At 42.7% G+C, this 16,964-nt stretch overlaps 1 protein-coding gene across 3 annotated transcripts in view; it reads left to right on the forward strand.

Annotated features, from left to right (window-relative positions):
• Positions 1-10,593, forward strand: part of atp2a3 (ATPase sarcoplasmic/endoplasmic reticulum Ca2+ transporting 3) — a 58,642-nt gene extending 48,049 nt beyond the window's left edge. The window contains exons 11-21 of one of the 3 annotated variants that reach the window (XM_074612076.1): positions 677-808; positions 2,290-2,406; positions 2,515-2,733; positions 3,750-4,085; positions 5,830-6,050; positions 6,142-6,344; positions 7,328-7,413; positions 7,757-7,890; positions 8,665-8,782; positions 9,991-10,108; positions 10,405-10,593. In XM_074612076.1, the coding sequence (XP_074468177.1) occupies positions 677-808; positions 2,290-2,406; positions 2,515-2,733; positions 3,750-4,085; positions 5,830-6,050; positions 6,142-6,344; positions 7,328-7,413; positions 7,757-7,890; positions 8,665-8,782; positions 9,991-10,108; positions 10,405-10,451 (1,731 nt within the window). In that variant the 3' untranslated portion in view covers positions 10,452-10,593. Of the gene's footprint in view, positions 1-676; positions 809-2,289; positions 2,734-3,749; positions 4,086-5,829; positions 6,051-6,141; positions 6,345-7,327; positions 7,414-7,756; positions 7,891-8,664; positions 8,783-9,990; positions 10,109-10,270; positions 10,306-10,404 lie in introns of all 3 variants that reach the window. The other 2 variants (XM_074612075.1, XM_074612074.1) reach the window with 2 other exon arrangements.
• Positions 10,594-16,964: the final 6,371 nt, after the last annotated feature.

Raw genomic sequence — 16,964 nt, forward strand, 5'->3', positions numbered from 1 at the left:
GATGTGTGGTACGCCATTACTGGATCGCTATGCATGTATGACTCAAAGTTTGCGGAGGCAGAGGCGAATGGCCTACAGATTCGCTCGCAGCATGTTTGCTTAGGAGTCATTCTTCAAGGGGGTTGTTCACTTTTAACAACGGAGACAATGTACAAGGCTGTTTCTCCTCAGATTTGATGTAAAATGTGTCACTCGAACTCTGCAATAGTAACGCACCACCAGTGCCTACATTGGTATTTTTGCTTATTGTGATGTCATTTCTTCAATTGTTTCATACCCCTAAGCTAAAGAGTTATGTAAGTCAATAAACCATAAAAGACAAAATCTCTAAAAGTAGAAACATGAACAAAATATTTCTTAACACTCCATAAGTTATTTGCAAATTTTTTAGTTTTTGAGATATCCTCATTTTTATGAGCACATCGAGTTCAAGCGACGTCATCACGAGCATACAACATGACGTGTGAAACAGAAGTCTTAGCTTTCTGCTGCAAATGAATGCTGTAGCTATTATGTTTTTTATTTTTGATCGATTTAAACAGGATCATGCAAACAGCGATCTTCTGCCGCCACCCGCGGGAGGTCCATTTTTAAAGGGTTAAAAGCTTATCATATCACTCAACATCTCTAGAACAGTTCAGCAGCACGTTTCAATGCATTTCTGTTTCTCTCGCAGGCCAAAGGAGTTTACGAGAAGGTGGGTGAAGCCACGGAGACAGCTCTCACCACCTTGGTGGAGAAGATGAACGTCTTCAAGACGGACCTCTCCGGAATCAGCAAGGTGGAGCGTGCCGGCGCCTGCAACTCGGTAAGCTATGTTTGATTGTTTGCATATAAGGAGAAGTAGTTTAAAGCCTTTTGTGGCTCCAGAGAGAGCTGCACAAAATCTGATAAATTGCCTTAAGTGATGTCACGTGAGTCAGCATCGGTTGGGGCTGAAGACTACAAGTTTGAAAATGACTCTGCAGGGAAGTGGAGTTAGAAAGAAGTGAGACTTCTGTAGCCCGCTCCTTATCTCTGCTTGAGGCTAGTGACTCAGGGCTACATTGGCCACGACTAGCATAACACACCCGAAATTTTGACACAACTTTCGACGGTTCAAGTTGCCTTGTGGGTAATGTAGGCGCCAGGTTTTGACAAGGAAGAAGAATGTGTGGAATAAAGAAGATGATATCTCTGATTCTGCATCAGTATAGTATTCGTCTTCATTCATCTGCAGTGAGCATATTATTGCCTTCATGCTTCCTGGTTGTGGGGATGACACAATGAAGCTAGTGTGCCTCTGGTTATACATATTCCTGCCAGATTATTTTACATGCAAGTATTGTTTTATCCGCAGTGACATGCAACGAGTCAACAGGTTCAGTGTTCAGTGTCTTACTCGAGGACTATTTAATCAAGCAAAACGCCGTTGATAGACACATGTTTGTCTTCAGGGTGTGAACCTGTGACTGTTTGGTTATGGGATAAAGTATTTAAATTGTAATTTACAACAGCTGTAAAGACAACATGCCTACTCGCTGCATGACCTTGAGTTCAGGTCCATCTTGCACAAAGCTAGCTGCACATTATTATCACAAATGAAGTGCTTGATCTCCTTTAAAGGGCCAGTGTGTGTAGGATTTTTTTTTGATGAGATGATCTGATCTCTGCTGGGATGTGCAAAGCTAGAAAATAGAAGAAAAAGGGGGGAGAATAATTTCCCAGCATGCCATCCTGATTCAAACTCCCGTTGCTCTCCCTGTTTGGTATCGAGAAGAGGTTTGTCACATTGACTTGATTGATTTCAGGACATCCGTTAGAGTGTGAAGTCCCCAGACGGAGTGTGTGTACATCAGTCGTCTGGCTGCATCATCAGTGTTAACCTTTAAATGTGTAATGGGATGAGCACAGACTCTGAACTAGAGGGACACCTGCTGGTAGAACCAAACTTGACATTAAATGCAGATATGTAAGCAATAGGCTGAGTTTTGTGTTAGCATTTTGCTATTAATTTCCATATTCGTCCGGCTCTTATCGCTAACCGTCCTCAGCCTGATCTACATTATCATCACGTGCTGTTGTACACAGACATCTGAGGCGGCAGCCAGACATCCAGACAAGGTGGTTGAGTGCTTGGTCTGAAGTGTTATCCTTCAGCTGTCAGTAACTCAGCCAAACCTCTCAGTCAGCCACTGGCTGCCGGCCTGACAGCTGCCCACGGATACAGCTACTTAGCTCAAGCTCTGGCTCTTAGTCACTTTCTCCTCCTCCTCCTCCTCCTTTTCTCCCTCTTTTTTCATCCATCAGGTGATCAAGCAGTTGATGAAGAAGGAGTTCACCCTTGAGTTCTCTCGTGACCGCAAGTCGATGTCCGTCTTCTGCACCCCCGTCAAGCCGGGCTCCCAGAGCAAGATGTTCATCAAGGCACGAATGAATAATACAATCACTAATACACAGAGGGACGCACTTTTAGAGATCACTTCTACTCGCTGGCACCGTTGCTTAATGTTCTTCTTAAATCCCTCCTCACAGGGCGCTCCGGAGAGTGTGATTGAGCGGTGTCAGTACCTGCGGGTGGGAACAGGGAAGGTGACACTGACGCCGGCCCTGCGCGACCAGCTGCTGTCCAAGATCAGGGAATGGGGGACAGGCAGGGACACCCTGCGCTGCCTTGCCCTGGCCACACATGACGTCCCGCCACGCAGAGAGGACATGGACTTGGAGAATGCCACCAAGTTTGTACAGTATGAGGTACAGCAGAGGACCTTGCTAACATCTGATGTTTATCTTAGAGTCCAAGTTGTTCAAATAAGCTCATATTTAAGTCATATGGAGTCATATGGGTGTTTGTGTTCCAACTCGATTTTTAGTGAGTTGCATTATTATACTATTATGCTTTTGTGTTTTTTCCTTCAGTGTGGTACATAGTTTTTTTGTGCATGTAAAAGGTCTGCAAAGTTACAAAGTCCACGCCAAAGGGAGTTACTCTCCCCCACAGAAACAATGCTCCTGAACTGCCTGAAACGCCTTGCTTGAAGTCCCGCTTTTTCTCCCGTAACGTGGTAATGTCACCAAGTAACACAGGGTGCAGGGGCTCAAACGGAGCGTTTCAGACAGAAGGTGAAAAGAGGTACTGCAGCACAGCCGATAGGTGAATACAGGTATATTCAGACAGACAGAATGAGAAAGGTAAAGCGTTTTTTGAACACTAAAGCATGTAAACATGTTCTAGTAGAAACCCAAAATACAAGTATGCACCTGAAAATTAGCATGATATGTCCCCTTTAAATGTGATTTTGAATAAGGTTTCCTTACTTCTGCAACAGTGTTAATTGGTGAGCTTTAAAGGTTCTGGTTAGCAGATTTTCTTTTACCCTTGAACAGAGCCAGGCTAACCGTTTCCTCTGTTTCCAGTCGTTATGCTAAGCTAAGCTAACTTTCATGAGAGTTGTATCGATCTAACACATCGAACTCTCGGCAAGGTGTTGAACTATTCCTTTAAAGTCATCTTTGCTGCTGTCTGTCTTTTGTTAGAATCACAGCAGTGATTCAGTCTTTACCCACTGAAAGCGTAACGCTTTTACACTCTGTTCTTCTTCCCTGAAACCATAGAAACTAATCTGTTTGATGTTTTCAGCAGCAATACAAATGAAATAGGTGAATTCCATTTCTGTGGAACTGAATGGAGATTCAGTTTCCAAATACAGTCCTGTGCAACCTAATCCCCTTCTATCTTTATTTCTTTCTCTTTCTCTGTTTCCATTCAGTTGGGTCTCACATTTGTCGGCTGTGTGGGCATGCTCGACCCGCCCAGGAAGGAGGTCATCGGTTCGATTAAACTGTGCAACGAGGCGGGCATACGTGTCATCATGATCACGGGGGACAACAAGGGCACAGCCGTGGCCATCTGCAGGCGAATCGGCATCTTCGGAGAGGACGAGGAAGTGACGGGAAAGGCCTACACGGGCCGCGAGTTCGACGACCTGTCGCTGGACGGCCAGAGAGAAGCCGTCAAACGGGCGCGATGCTTCGCCCGTGTCGAGCCGGCTCACAAGTCTAAGATCGTGGGATACTTGCAGGCATTCGATGAGATTACCGCCATGGTGAGGAGAAGGGATGATGCACCACCCCTTCAACTTTTCTCTGCTTCCTGCAAATCTACACATTGTATAAATCCTTTGTCATATATTTCTTTATTCTTGTTGCAAGAGAAAAAAAAAATCAATTTTCTCCTTCCTTCAACTGTGCGTTATGTGAATGCCTTGTGCAGAATGCATGAGCGGAAGCCAGTGAGGCGTGACATGTTTCAGGTCTCTCCGAGGCTGCTCTCTCAGACACCGCCATCAAAAGCTGTCATCTCGGGCCCGCTCGGCTGCTTCCTATCTGACACACGTCTCAGATGAGGGGTTGATCCGAGGGGAAGATGGGAGGGAGGGGGAATGCAATATCACCATTTGCCTGTCAGACTAACTCCACCGTTCAGTGCTGTCTAAAGCCGCTTTAGGCCCTGCCATGACAGATTAATACATCTCACTTGCTCAGCTTTAGTTTAATCCTGTCTGGATCTGAAACGATAATGAGACTTTGCATAATCAGATAGTGGTTCATTTTCAATCACCTTTAGTTTGTTACACCAAATCCTGTTTAAAGCTGTAGTTGGTAACTTTTATACAAATAACTTTTTATTATATTTGCTCAAACTGACACTATATACTGACAGTAGTACATGAGACAGATAATCTGTGAAGAAATCAGCTTCCTCTGTCTCCTTTTCGTGCTCTTAATGGCATTTGAAAGATTCCAAAAACAACCTGTAAATGTCATTAGGCGCACTAAAAGGTGGCAGAGGAACCGGATTTTCTTCACAGATTATCTGTCTCGTGTACTACTGTCAGGATATGGTGACAGTCTGAGCAAATATTATAAAAAGTTATTTTTATAAAAGTTACCAAACCGCAGCTGTAAAGAATAATCTCCCCTAAAAATGTAATGTGGGCTCTGGGGCTCTTACAATAACCGCAATATTGCAATATTGACAAGCCAACCACAGGTGATGGTAAGCAACCGCCACAACCGCTATGTTCATGTTCTTCTTTTCTGAATTCTTTGCAATGGGAGCGCCACATATTTTTTTTACCTAGCCGTCTAATCACAATGGAAGAAGGGCTGGAAAATACCACAACGACCAACCGTCACATACTACTGAACAACAATGGAGGAGAAATTAATACACCTCTCTCCCTACGTGTTTCAGCCTTCCCTTCATCCAGAGCAATTACTCCACCTGGTGCTGTCATTTTTACTTCTACGGACGTTCCGTATCATAGCAACCAGATGCAACTCTAGCGTCTAAGCTGAAAACAAACCACTGCACCTCATTGCCCTTCTGTGTTCTGCATTTAACAATATATAAGTAACTAATAAGTCATTTGTTTTAAAATGGTCATCTTTGTCATTTAAAAACAATAAAGATTATTTATATAGCACAGAAGTCAGAAAAAGGCCATAATATTGCATATCGCGCTGTTGATTAATTAAAATTTTGTTTTTCCTTCAAAGAAGTTATTTAACTTTTATCTTCCAAAGAGGTTTATTCAGCTTTTTGCTCGTGAAAGTATCCCTCTGTTATTTGAAACTAGTTGTATTGTCCACATAAATCTGCCTCTGTTTACAAGTAATGTTGCAGCCTCAGAGAAAATATTGAAATTACTTGGTGTTGATGTTTGACTCTTTTATGCATATATAAGTAATGTTTTGGGATTGTTGGATTATTGGAATTCAAATACGATCCTGTGAGTCAGGTTTCTGATGCATTATTAACAGAATGAATGATTTTTCTCGTCCCAGACAGGAGACGGCGTGAACGACGCCCCGGCCCTGAAGAAAGCAGAGATCGGCATCGCCATGGGCTCTGGCACAGCGGTGGCCAAGTCGGCATCGGAGATGGTGCTGTCTGATGATAACTTCTCCACCATAGTGGCGGCCGTGGAGGAGGGCAGAGCCATCTACAACAACATGAAGCAGTTCATCAGATACCTCATCTCCTCTAACGTGGGGGAAGTGGTCTGGTGAGGAACAGAGACGCACACTGAGATCCTCACCTTCTGTCCGACGTCCTCGGCTGATGTTTTGTGTGTCTTCTCACTCTCTGTTCTCCAGCATCTTCCTGACGGCCATCCTGGGTCTCCCTGAGGCTTTGATTCCAGTCCAGCTGCTGTGGGTGAATCTGGTGACCGACGGCCTGCCTGCCACCGCCCTGGGCTTTAACCCCCCAGACCTGGACATCATGGACAAACCCCCCCGCAACCCCAAGGAGCCTCTCATCTCCGGCTGGCTCTTCTTCAGATATCTGGCTATTGGAGGTAGTGTTAGCTCTGGCCTGAACAGACCACTGTGAATCATGTCAGAATGTAGACGGGTTTATAGTTTACAGTTGAGGAGGGGTTGAACAAAAGTTGCTACAATGTCATGATATCTTATCTATGGACATTTTTAATATTTAGAAATAAAGACACCTGCTGGAAACCAGTCAAATTATTGAGGTGAATTTGATATGCACCTGCCACTCATCTACCTCGTCCCTGCTTTTGCAATTTTTTTTTACTACACCCCTCTCATTGACAGACATCTTGTCGACTAGCCAAGATGATTCATAGAATTCCAGTGAAAAAAGGCAGCTGCTATTTCTCTTTGCAGTCTTGTTGTAGTCGTCATCTCTTTCGTAGTTTTGCATCTCTTTGTAGTGGTTTTGCATCTCTTTTTGTTCTTTTTGCATCTCTTTGTAGTCGTTCTCTTTTGTAGTTGTTTTGCATCTCTTTTTGGTCTTTTTGCATCTCTTTGAGGTTGTTTTGAGTCTCTTTTTGGTCATTCTCTTTTTGGTCTTTTTGCATCTCTATGTAGTTCTTTTGCATCTCTTTGTAGACGTTTTGCATCTCTTTTTGGTCTTTTTGTATCTCTTTCTGATCATTTTGTGTCTCTTTGAAGACGTTTTGCATCTGTTTTTGGTAGTTTTGCATCTCTTAGTGGTCATTTTGTGTCTCTTTGTAGTTGTTTTGCGTTTTTTTTTGTTGGTCTTTTTGCATCTCTTTGCAGTCATTCTCTTTTTTGGTAGTTTTGCATCTCTCAGTGGTCATTTTGTGTCTCTTTGTGACTTCCAAACAAGAAATGTTAGCAGTAACTTCAAACAGAGCTCTGGCCCGGGGTCCCCTAACCTTTTGGGTCCCTGGGCCTGTGCCCAGTAGGCCAGTTCAATAATCCATCCATGCCTCCTGGGACTAAACTCATCTATCTTTATAGTTATAATAATCTTATACTGAACCTTTTTTTCTGACTGTTTTTCCTGTAGGATATGTGGGCCTTGGAACAGTCGGTGCTGCCACATGGTGGTACCTGTATGATGAAGAAGGCCCACAAGTGTCTTTCTATCAGCTGGTGAGTTGAAAAACATTGTCCTGCTCTGTCTGTCTTCCTTAATGTTCTGCAGCACAGTACTGTCCTCAGAATATAGTTCTTTATTTTGATATGTACTCCCTTCCAGCTTTCTGGAGACAGTAATATTTGGTGATGGTGTACAGAAATAGAAAGGGTGGTTTGATTGCACACGGGGTGGGGACGAGGCCAAGCTTCTGCAGCTGTTCCCCCATCAGATCTGAGCTCCATCATTCAAACCAGGTCGCCGGGGTCCTGGCAACATCCTGCAGACACACATGCAGGCGCAGACGCACGTACACACACACTCAACACACACTTAACTCCCGTCTGCCTCTCTCTACAGAGACACTTCATGCAGTGTACTGAGGACAACCCCATGTTCCAGGGCGTAGACTGTGAGGTGTTTGAGTCCCGCTTCCCCACAACCATGGCCCTGTCTGTGCTGGTCACTATCGAAATGTTCAACTCTCTCAACAGGTAAGCCATCTTCTGTTGGGATGTAAAAACACTCCTTAAATGTCACGGCTGTCAGATATTTATTAAAAAAAGAAGACACTGTCATCCAACAGAAAGCACTCCTTTTGGGAAAGACTTAGCCAGCCGTCTGCGGGATAACAACACGGTCTCCATGTCAGAATAACACATCCATCACAAACATCAACTCTTTTCACTGCTGAAGGACTTAACGTTGCCGTTTATAATGACCGTGTATTTTAGAATCTGCATTTGGTGAATGTGGCAAAGGAATTAGCCACGCATCTTAAGAAATGGAATAATGCTTATTTGGGGAGGCAGAAAATAAAAAAGGAACAGTGGTATGAAGGGAAAACTCCCCGTGTTTTTGCCAGGATTGCTCATGGAGCAAGTCTGTCAGTGGCTCCCTATAGAAACAAATGCGAATGTCTCATTTAGGAAAGAATCTGAGAAAGGGAAGGATAGAATAAAGAGCTGCCTGACCAGTGAAAATGTTATCCCTAACCAAGACTGACAGAGGAGACACATGTTTACATGGTTACTATCACCCACATAAGGAGGCTGATGTTATGATGCACACATTTGATTCATTGCACGGATAATCTAATTAAATCTCGGCTTGTTGCTCTAATTGTAATGTGCTATTGAGATCTTGTGAGCTGAGTCGTTCTCGTTCGATCTTTGCAACATTATAGAAAGACTTCCATGTAAGTCCCTAATGTCAGGTTGAGCTGAATTGTTAACATGTTTTGATCTATTAAAATGTCTCCCCGCCAGTTTGTCTGAGAACCAGTCCCTGATCAGGATGCCTCCCTGGGTCAATTTTTGGCTGCTGGGAGCCATCATCCTCTCCCTCTCCCTCCACTTCTTGATCCTCTACGTTGAGCCTCTGCCGGTAAGTATTCATCCATCCATGAGACACTTGTAGACTCTGTCACTGAGCCGACTTGGGATCTAAAGGGCGTGATGAAAAATGGATATTGATAATCATACATACTATGGTTCAACTGCATGGCAGTATTTATTTAAAGGCAGATTCTTCTTGACAGTGTTGTGTTCTAATGGCAAAACATACCTTGAGAGAAAAGTGCAGTGGCCCTGAAAGCTCAACACACTGCAACTTCAGAAAACAAAACCAAATACAGAAACACAACTGAATACAGAAACACAACCAAATGCAGGAAACACAACCGAGTGCAGTAAAACGAATACAGAAACCGCAACCGAATACAGAAAATCGATCCGAATGCCGACAATGCAGTCGAATGCCGACAACGCAGTCGGATACAGACAACGCAGTCAGATAGAGACAACGCAGTCGGATACAGACAACGCAACCGAATACAGAAAATGCAGTCGAATGCCGACAACGCAGTCGGATAGAGACAATGCAGTCGGATACAGACAACGCAGTCAGATAGAGACAACGCAGTCGGATACAGACAACGCAACCGAATACAGAAAATGCAGTCGAATGCCGACAACGCAGTCGGATAGAGACAATGCAGTCGGATACAGACAACGCAGTCAGAAGGAGACAACGCAGTCGGATAGAGACAACGCAACCGAATACAGAAAACGCAACCAAGTACAGAAACACAACCAAAAGCAGAAAACGCAAAAGTACAGAAAGCGCAACCGAATACAGACAAGGCAACGAAATACAGACACGGCAACCGAATGCAGACAACGCAGTCGAATGCAGACAACGCAACCGAATACAGACAAGGCAACCGAATACAGACAAGGCAACCGAATGCAGACAACGCAACTGGATAGAGACAACGCAGCCAAATACAGAAAAAACAACAACAAGGGGTCACTAAATATGGTGGGTATGTTCATCCCTTTTTAGTGTCCCCTGGAAACGTATGTTGTTTTGTAACTCTTTTCCGTTGCGTTCTGTGGAATCACATGCTTTTTGTATTTAGTTGTGTTTTTCTATTTGCAGCGTTTTTTCTAAATGCTGCGCGCGTTGTCAAATCGGTACATTAGTGCGTTGAGCAGAAAAGGCTTCATTGCATGGTGTCCACTGTGGCTCTGTCCAGCATCTGATGCATTGTTAGAAGAGTTTCTGACTTTTGGATGTCCTCTGTCCTTCAGTTGATCTTCCAGGTGACCCCGCTGCGCTGGGCCCAGTGGATCGTGGTCCTGAAGATTTCCATCCCAGTCATCCTCCTGGACGAGGCACTGAAATATATCTCCAGGAACCATCTAGAAGGTATGTTGAGTCTTTTTGGTCCACTTTTCCCATTGAATCAATCCAGAAAAATGTGGAGTCTGAAATATTTATAGTTTTTTAAAATCAATGATTATTGAAAATCAGATTTTACTGACTCTTCTCTTCTGCTCTTTTTTTTCCTCTCCTGCACTTCTAATTCAGCCTAAACTCTTTTTTATCTCACCTTCTGTGAAAAGGTACTCCAACCTCTTCATGCCTTTCTTCCCTCTCCAGTAGAAACAGCTATATGATCACACAATGTATTCTAAATGATGTGTTTGTTTTTATCCTGGCAGGTGATGAGGAGAAGAAATATCGTAGGAGATGGCGGCAGCTGAACTAAAACCTCTCCCTCAACAACACACTCACACACTTAGACACACCTTCCCTTTATGAGCTAGAAACCTTTTCTCTCCCCTGTCCTCATTCCCCACTCCTGCATGTCCAACAAAAACCACCACTAGAAACGAGCGGGGCTTGCATGAGAACGAGTGTGCGAGAAAGAGAGAGCATGCGTGTTCCTGCGAGCATGGCTTTGTACGAGTGTGTGAGTAAATGAGCGCTGTGTGCGTGTGAACAGGCAGATGCAGGCCTGTCTTTATAGTTGCGAGAGCGAGAAACAACTGCAGAAAGAAAAAAGATACCAAGGCTCTGCTTTTTAAAGATTTCTGCTCATCGGTTTTACAGTACAAACATTGTGGTGCAGTAACTGGACTTTGGGGGAGGGAGGAGAGGGGAACGCAGGTTGAGAATACCGGGTGGGAGGGGGGGAGGGATATTATAAATTAGCACAGAGACCGAAAGAGAGATGGAGAGGCTCTGCCACTGGAGAAGAGACTGGTGTACACACTGGCAAAAGAAGAGCATCAGCAAGAACGTAGAAGGTGAGAACAGCCGGCTCTCGAGGCGCCGTGACCGGTGCAGAGAGCCATCGTTTCTGTGTGTGTCCACAAAAACATTACCCGTCTTCTGCCTTCCACACTACCGGCAGTGAGTTCCAGCCAGCTCTGCGGGAGCGCGGCCTTATCCGCACAACACAATTACATCTCTGGCCAGTTTGTCCCAGCGTTACTCCCTTCGTCGCTCCTCGTCATTTGATCGTGTTTTATGAACTCTTCTTTTGCCTGTCTTGCTCTTTCTCTTTCTCTTTCTCTGTCTCTCTTTCTCGCTCTGTGCCGAGGAGGCAGCTGTGGGCCCGGGGGCAGGGTCGTGACCTTATCGGGTTCTTATCGTCGCTCCGCCTAATGGTGTGAATAGCTTTACGCCGCTTGACCGCTTCCTTCGCCTCTTTAATTCGAGGAGCTGAGGTCAGCTCACAGACTTGTCAAACATATATATATATATATTAAAACAAATAAAAAATGTCAAACCGCAACCAAACCAGCATATCAGTAGAGTAGTTGTCAGCCAGCCCGCCCAGCTGGTCTTGTTAAGCCTCACTTTAATGTCCATCTGCTGTGCTGCCATTGCAGTTTTAGCCGTCAAATGTCTAAATTAAAGGCAGAGATGAGCAACAGGATGAAGCACCGGGACATTTTGTACATAATAATTGTCTCGGAGCATCACGTTGTTTATCTGCTTTTAATTTATTCAGTTATAGAGTGCTACAGGAATGACTCCTAAAACCCGGAAATGAGTTAGCATTTTAGCACTTCCGGTTCCCTCGTCTGGAAGTCAATGGGTTTTTAGTTAGATGCCTGAAATAAGGTCTGTGGATAACACAAACTGAAGAGATTTGTTCTACGATATAAAATACGTCAGTATATACCCCACTCGTGAATTTTGAAGCCTTAGCCTATAGCTCGTCTATAGCTTAACATTAGCTTTTTACTTCTGCCGATTGCATACACGCTTCAGAAATCATAAAAGTGGTGTTCATTTGTGAAGATTATCTTGCTGAACAAAACATGTAAGTATCATAAACGTGTGTTTGCCACAGAACTTATTTTCTGCAATAATCCAAAACCCAATGTAAAAATCCCATTGGCTTTTTGTCAAGGGAACCACGGTGATGCTAACCTCCTGGTTTGCCTACAAAAATACCCCTAGAGCACTCTATTTGTAACCCTGCACCAGCGCTTATGTATGTGTGTGCGTATAGCCTTACTTGAATTAGTTTGTCTGATTTGACTTGATCGGTCGTCGCATCGCACAGATGATGTAGTTAACGTAAGTTAAGGGTAAACTGCTCGATTGTGTCAGTCTCACTTGGTCACGAATCATTTATATATTTAACATCCATGCCTTATACAGCCCACTGCACCTCCACATTGAATATGTGGTCGACATGAATGTGTTTCTGCTAGCCTTTAATCAGCCTTTTTCCCCCACCGCCGCCACCACTGATGTTCATTGTGATCGCTCGAGGTCTTGGAGACTCTGAATGTCCACCTGGTCTGTTTGATAGGGAACCCCTTTTCGTTGTGCTTTGTTGCGCTGCTTCCCTCAGCTCCTCCCGCTCTCTCAGTGCTTTAGCGACTCACTTTGGTATTGTTTTATAATGACTAAATAGTGATGTATTTGACTGAATGAACCCACGCGGCATGGATTGTGTCTTCATTATGGGTTTATGTGTTGGGGCCTGGTGCTCTGCGGACTGGGTCAGTGGTGTTTTTGGTCTCTTGTTGCTTCCACGTAGGACAGAGGAGAGTGTGCACATTACAAAAAAAAACACAATTCAAATTAATTTATTAAAGCAACGGTTTGATTCCAGAGATCTTCAAAGCAACTGTTGCCTGTCTCTGCGAATGTGCAGATCTTTTTCCTTCCTTTTCTTGCTTCCAGACCTGATTTCAACAAGCAGGACTGATCTCCGCAGTGTGACATAGAGGAGCATAGTTTAGAATCTAAAGGAAACTCCATCCTTAAGCACTTCCAACATTAGTGACCAATCTGCTCTTGCTTACGGGACTCTATTTAGTTGTATTCATCTATTTTGTTGCTTGGTGATGTTTTTTTGTTTTTTTTTTCAAACTCCAGGGGATAACTAGCCAAACTTAGATGGCATGACATCATCGAATCCAGATATTTCCAGTTCCACATGCTCTCTGGGGTCATTCTTGGAAATGTACAGTAGGAAATCATTCACTTAAAAGGGACATGTCAGGAAAAAACTCACTTTTTCAGTGCTTGCGCTCGTATATTTAGGTATCTGGAGTTCCTACCAACCCACAAACTGTGAAATAAGAGTCTGTTTTGTGGATCAGAAAACGTGTGATTCAAGAAACCATTCAGATTTGGCTCCCCAATGTTCCCCAATGAGAACTACCTTTGTAAAGGTGTACCATATTTTTATCGCAAGCCAATCAGAGCAGACTTTTCAGGCTTTTCAGGGAGCGGGTCTTAAAGAGACAGGCGCTAAAACGGAGCGTTTCAGACAGAGGGTGAAAACAAAGGGTGGTAAAATAATGTGTTTTTTGAACAATAAAGCGGACATATCATGCCTATTTTCTGGTTCATACTTGTATTTTGGGTTTCTACTAGAACATGTTTACATGCTTTAATGTTCAAAACACATTATATTGCTCATCCTGAATATACCTGTATTCATTCTCTGTCTGAAACGCTCCGTTTAAGCGCCTGTCTCTTTAAGACCCCCTCCGGAAAAAGCCCAGTCTGCTCTGATTGGTTTGCGATAAAAATGTGGTGCACCTTTACAAAGGTAGTCAAAGACGTATATTGCCAAGAAGTGAAAATCCATTGATTGTTCCATTGCAACATGAACGCTTTCGCCATTTTGAACTGAAAGCGACTACCGGACGCCAATAAAACATCCGCATATAAAGTGCCGTACAAAATTAAAACTAAATTATTTCTATTTTATTGTTTCATTCTACCGTAATGGCCTGTGTTAAACAATAAAAGACTATAAATATAATAAGCGTTTTCAGTCCAAAATGGCGGCAGCAGCTATTTGCTTCTATAGTCTTTGACGTAGTTCTCAAGCCGTAGGCGTTATATTCTAATGAGCCTGCATGTGACAGGAAGGGGAGCCAAATCTGAATGGCTCGTTGAATCACAAGTTTTCTGATCTACGCACCCCACAAAAAACTGACTGTATTATCTTATTTCACAGTTTGTAGGTTGGTAGGCACTCCAGATACCAAAATGTATGAGCACAAGAACTGAAAAGTTTTTCAGGATATGTCCCCTTTAAGGCATGTAAACGTGTTCGACAAGAAACGCAAAATACAAGTATGAACCTGGAAAAGAGCATGATATGTCCCCTTTAAGGTAGAAGTTGAACGACAGACGGATGACAACATGAGAAGATTTAAGGGTGGAATATTCCTTCAAATTTTATACCAGGAGCTGGATTTTGTGTCAAGTAAATAATGGCTTAATTCTGACTATTTGACATAAAACAAAGCGTTACATGTACGTTCAGTCTTTGTTCCACCACCGTGAGAATGTGGCACCTCTGTCCAGACCAGCAGACCACCTGTCCCCGTCCCAGCAGGTCTCCATGGCTCTGTTAACATGCTGGCACTCTGGCACTATAGGTCTGTATAGCCTTGTTATTTACTACTGAATCCTCAACTCTGTACAGAAGATGAGAACATGATCGCATGGAACCTTGTTACTGTAATAATAACCTATACAGTATGTAATATTTAATTTTTTGATAACTTACATCAATGAAACCTACTTACCAACAACACAGACTTGCGAGAAACCTTTTTTTGTTATTTTTCTTTGAGCACATGGTATCTAAGGATCTCCTCTTTTCTGTTGTTTTGTAGAATAGAAAGGTTGTTTTCTTCATTGTTCCCATTTGGTTTTTACAGTTGCTGGGGTTTTGTGTCTTTTACTGTAGGGGGAAGAATATGACGTTATGTTTAAGATAGACAAGAATCATGCTTACGCTAATTAATGGCGATGATCATTTCAGTGATGGTTATCCGGTGTGAGAATGTTCCAAGAATTTGTGAATGAACTGTGTCTGGTTTACACTGAGCGATAAGCAGTGATGGATTATGAAGTTTTATGACTGTACATTGAAGGGCTTGGTGTGGATGCAGGCTCTAGAGACCCCCGACAATCCTTTTGGGTCTTCTAGCATGGTACTCTAAGTCTTCTACCATCTGTTAAACGATAACCACCTTTACTAACAGTGAAGGAGTGATCAGGTTCATGTGAATAACACCTGACCAACCGTTCCCTTTTTCTGTCTATATAGACGAGTAAACAGTCTCTAGAGCCCGGGTTCCACCTCTGAGAAATTAAAAGGATTCTCTGTATTGCCTTGTTAATATTAATTGTGGACACATAATTTTATAAATGACAAAGACGTGGAAATAAAGATAATTTATCTTGTTATTTATTCAGAGGTTGTGTTCTTTTTTTATGTGCTGTTTTAAATGAGAATATGAAACCGTTTTCTTTGGAACTACTTTATACCAAAGAAATAGTCCCAAAGAAAACTGTTGACAGTGAGGTTTTGTTGGTTATTTATAATGTCGTTTTTCAGTTCTTTACGGACCCTGAACTAAATTCCATTCAGAGGTTTTCAGAGTTGCATATTTCAAAACCCTGGGAGCATACGATGAAATGATCTGCAGCTATCTGACCGTTTTTTCCAGGGTGAGCACAAGAATACAAAGAACTTGGTCAAAATGGGTTTTGCAAGTTACAGTTTTTCTCCATTATTTTGATGAAATGTTTGTGAAATGATGTTTAAAAAGGCCTAGTCTGGGGAATAGGTGATACAGACACAAACACTTTACATTTGCAAAACAGCAAGCACATCCTGCAAAAGGTGTTTTCACAACCAAACAGCTTGTACGGGCGCTGGATCAGGAAACAAACTGAAGGTAAAAGTCTGGCAACAGATCTGCACACTGTACTGGTAGATCCCAGAAAGTTACGTTTCCATCTGAGATCTTTGTCAGGCATTGTCTAATAAACGTAACAAAGCACAACCAGCAATCTATAGACATAAACACATCTCTCAGGTGGTTGTGATCTGCATGATTGACAGTCAATCTACTCTTGGGCTGGACCAATCCATAGGGGGGATTATGAGACAATGGGCCCCTGGGTACAGACATGCAAAAGGCCCCACCACCTCTCCTACATAGGAGCAAGACACACCGACTTTATCGTTGTTAAACCTCTTTTTGTGGTTGTTTTGGTCTTTTTGTAGTTATTTTTTTGTCCGTGGTTGCTTTGTCCCTCTTTATAGTTGTTTTGTGTGTCTTTGTAGTCTTTTTTTTGTCTTTTTATAGTCATTTAGTGTCTCTTTGTAGCTGCTGGATGACACTATCTGGTACTCTCTATATACTACTCTCTATATGTGGAAGAAATACAGAAAAAAACAAATAAATATAATATACAAGAACATATTAAATATTTTTAATTGATTCAGTAAAATATCACGTGAATCACATAAATCACTCAAGATGATCTTAGAATCTAGTACATAGAAAAGTAGAAAATAATATATTATATGTCAAAAGGGGTTAAATGACCAACGTACAAACTAGCAATGAGCTAACATTGTGTTAATTCAGAACTAGTCATACAATCAACAAAGTCACATACTGGTTTTTAAAAGGAAAATACTTCAACAAAAACTCTTCATTTAAGATCTCAGACAACACAATGAAACGCATAAAATCATAACTTCAGACCTGCAAACATGAAGTGCTGATAAACAGAACTGAAAAATTAAATGAACAAACTATTTAAAGCAGTCTGTTTACTGCTCCATATGCTTTCCTTTCATTTACATCAGAACACACCAGCTGTAACATCCTGCCTGCTCAGAAACCCTAGTTAAGTTAAGTTGGGTTGGCTTTATTGCCACTACAGTAAACAGTAAAATACACAAAGCACCATGAATATAACAGATGAG

Source organism: Sebastes fasciatus, chromosome 16 (assembly GCF_043250625.1).
Source record: "Sebastes fasciatus isolate fSebFas1 chromosome 16, fSebFas1.pri, whole genome shotgun sequence".
NCBI classification, from domain to species: Eukaryota; Metazoa; Chordata; class Actinopteri; order Perciformes; family Sebastidae; genus Sebastes; species Sebastes fasciatus.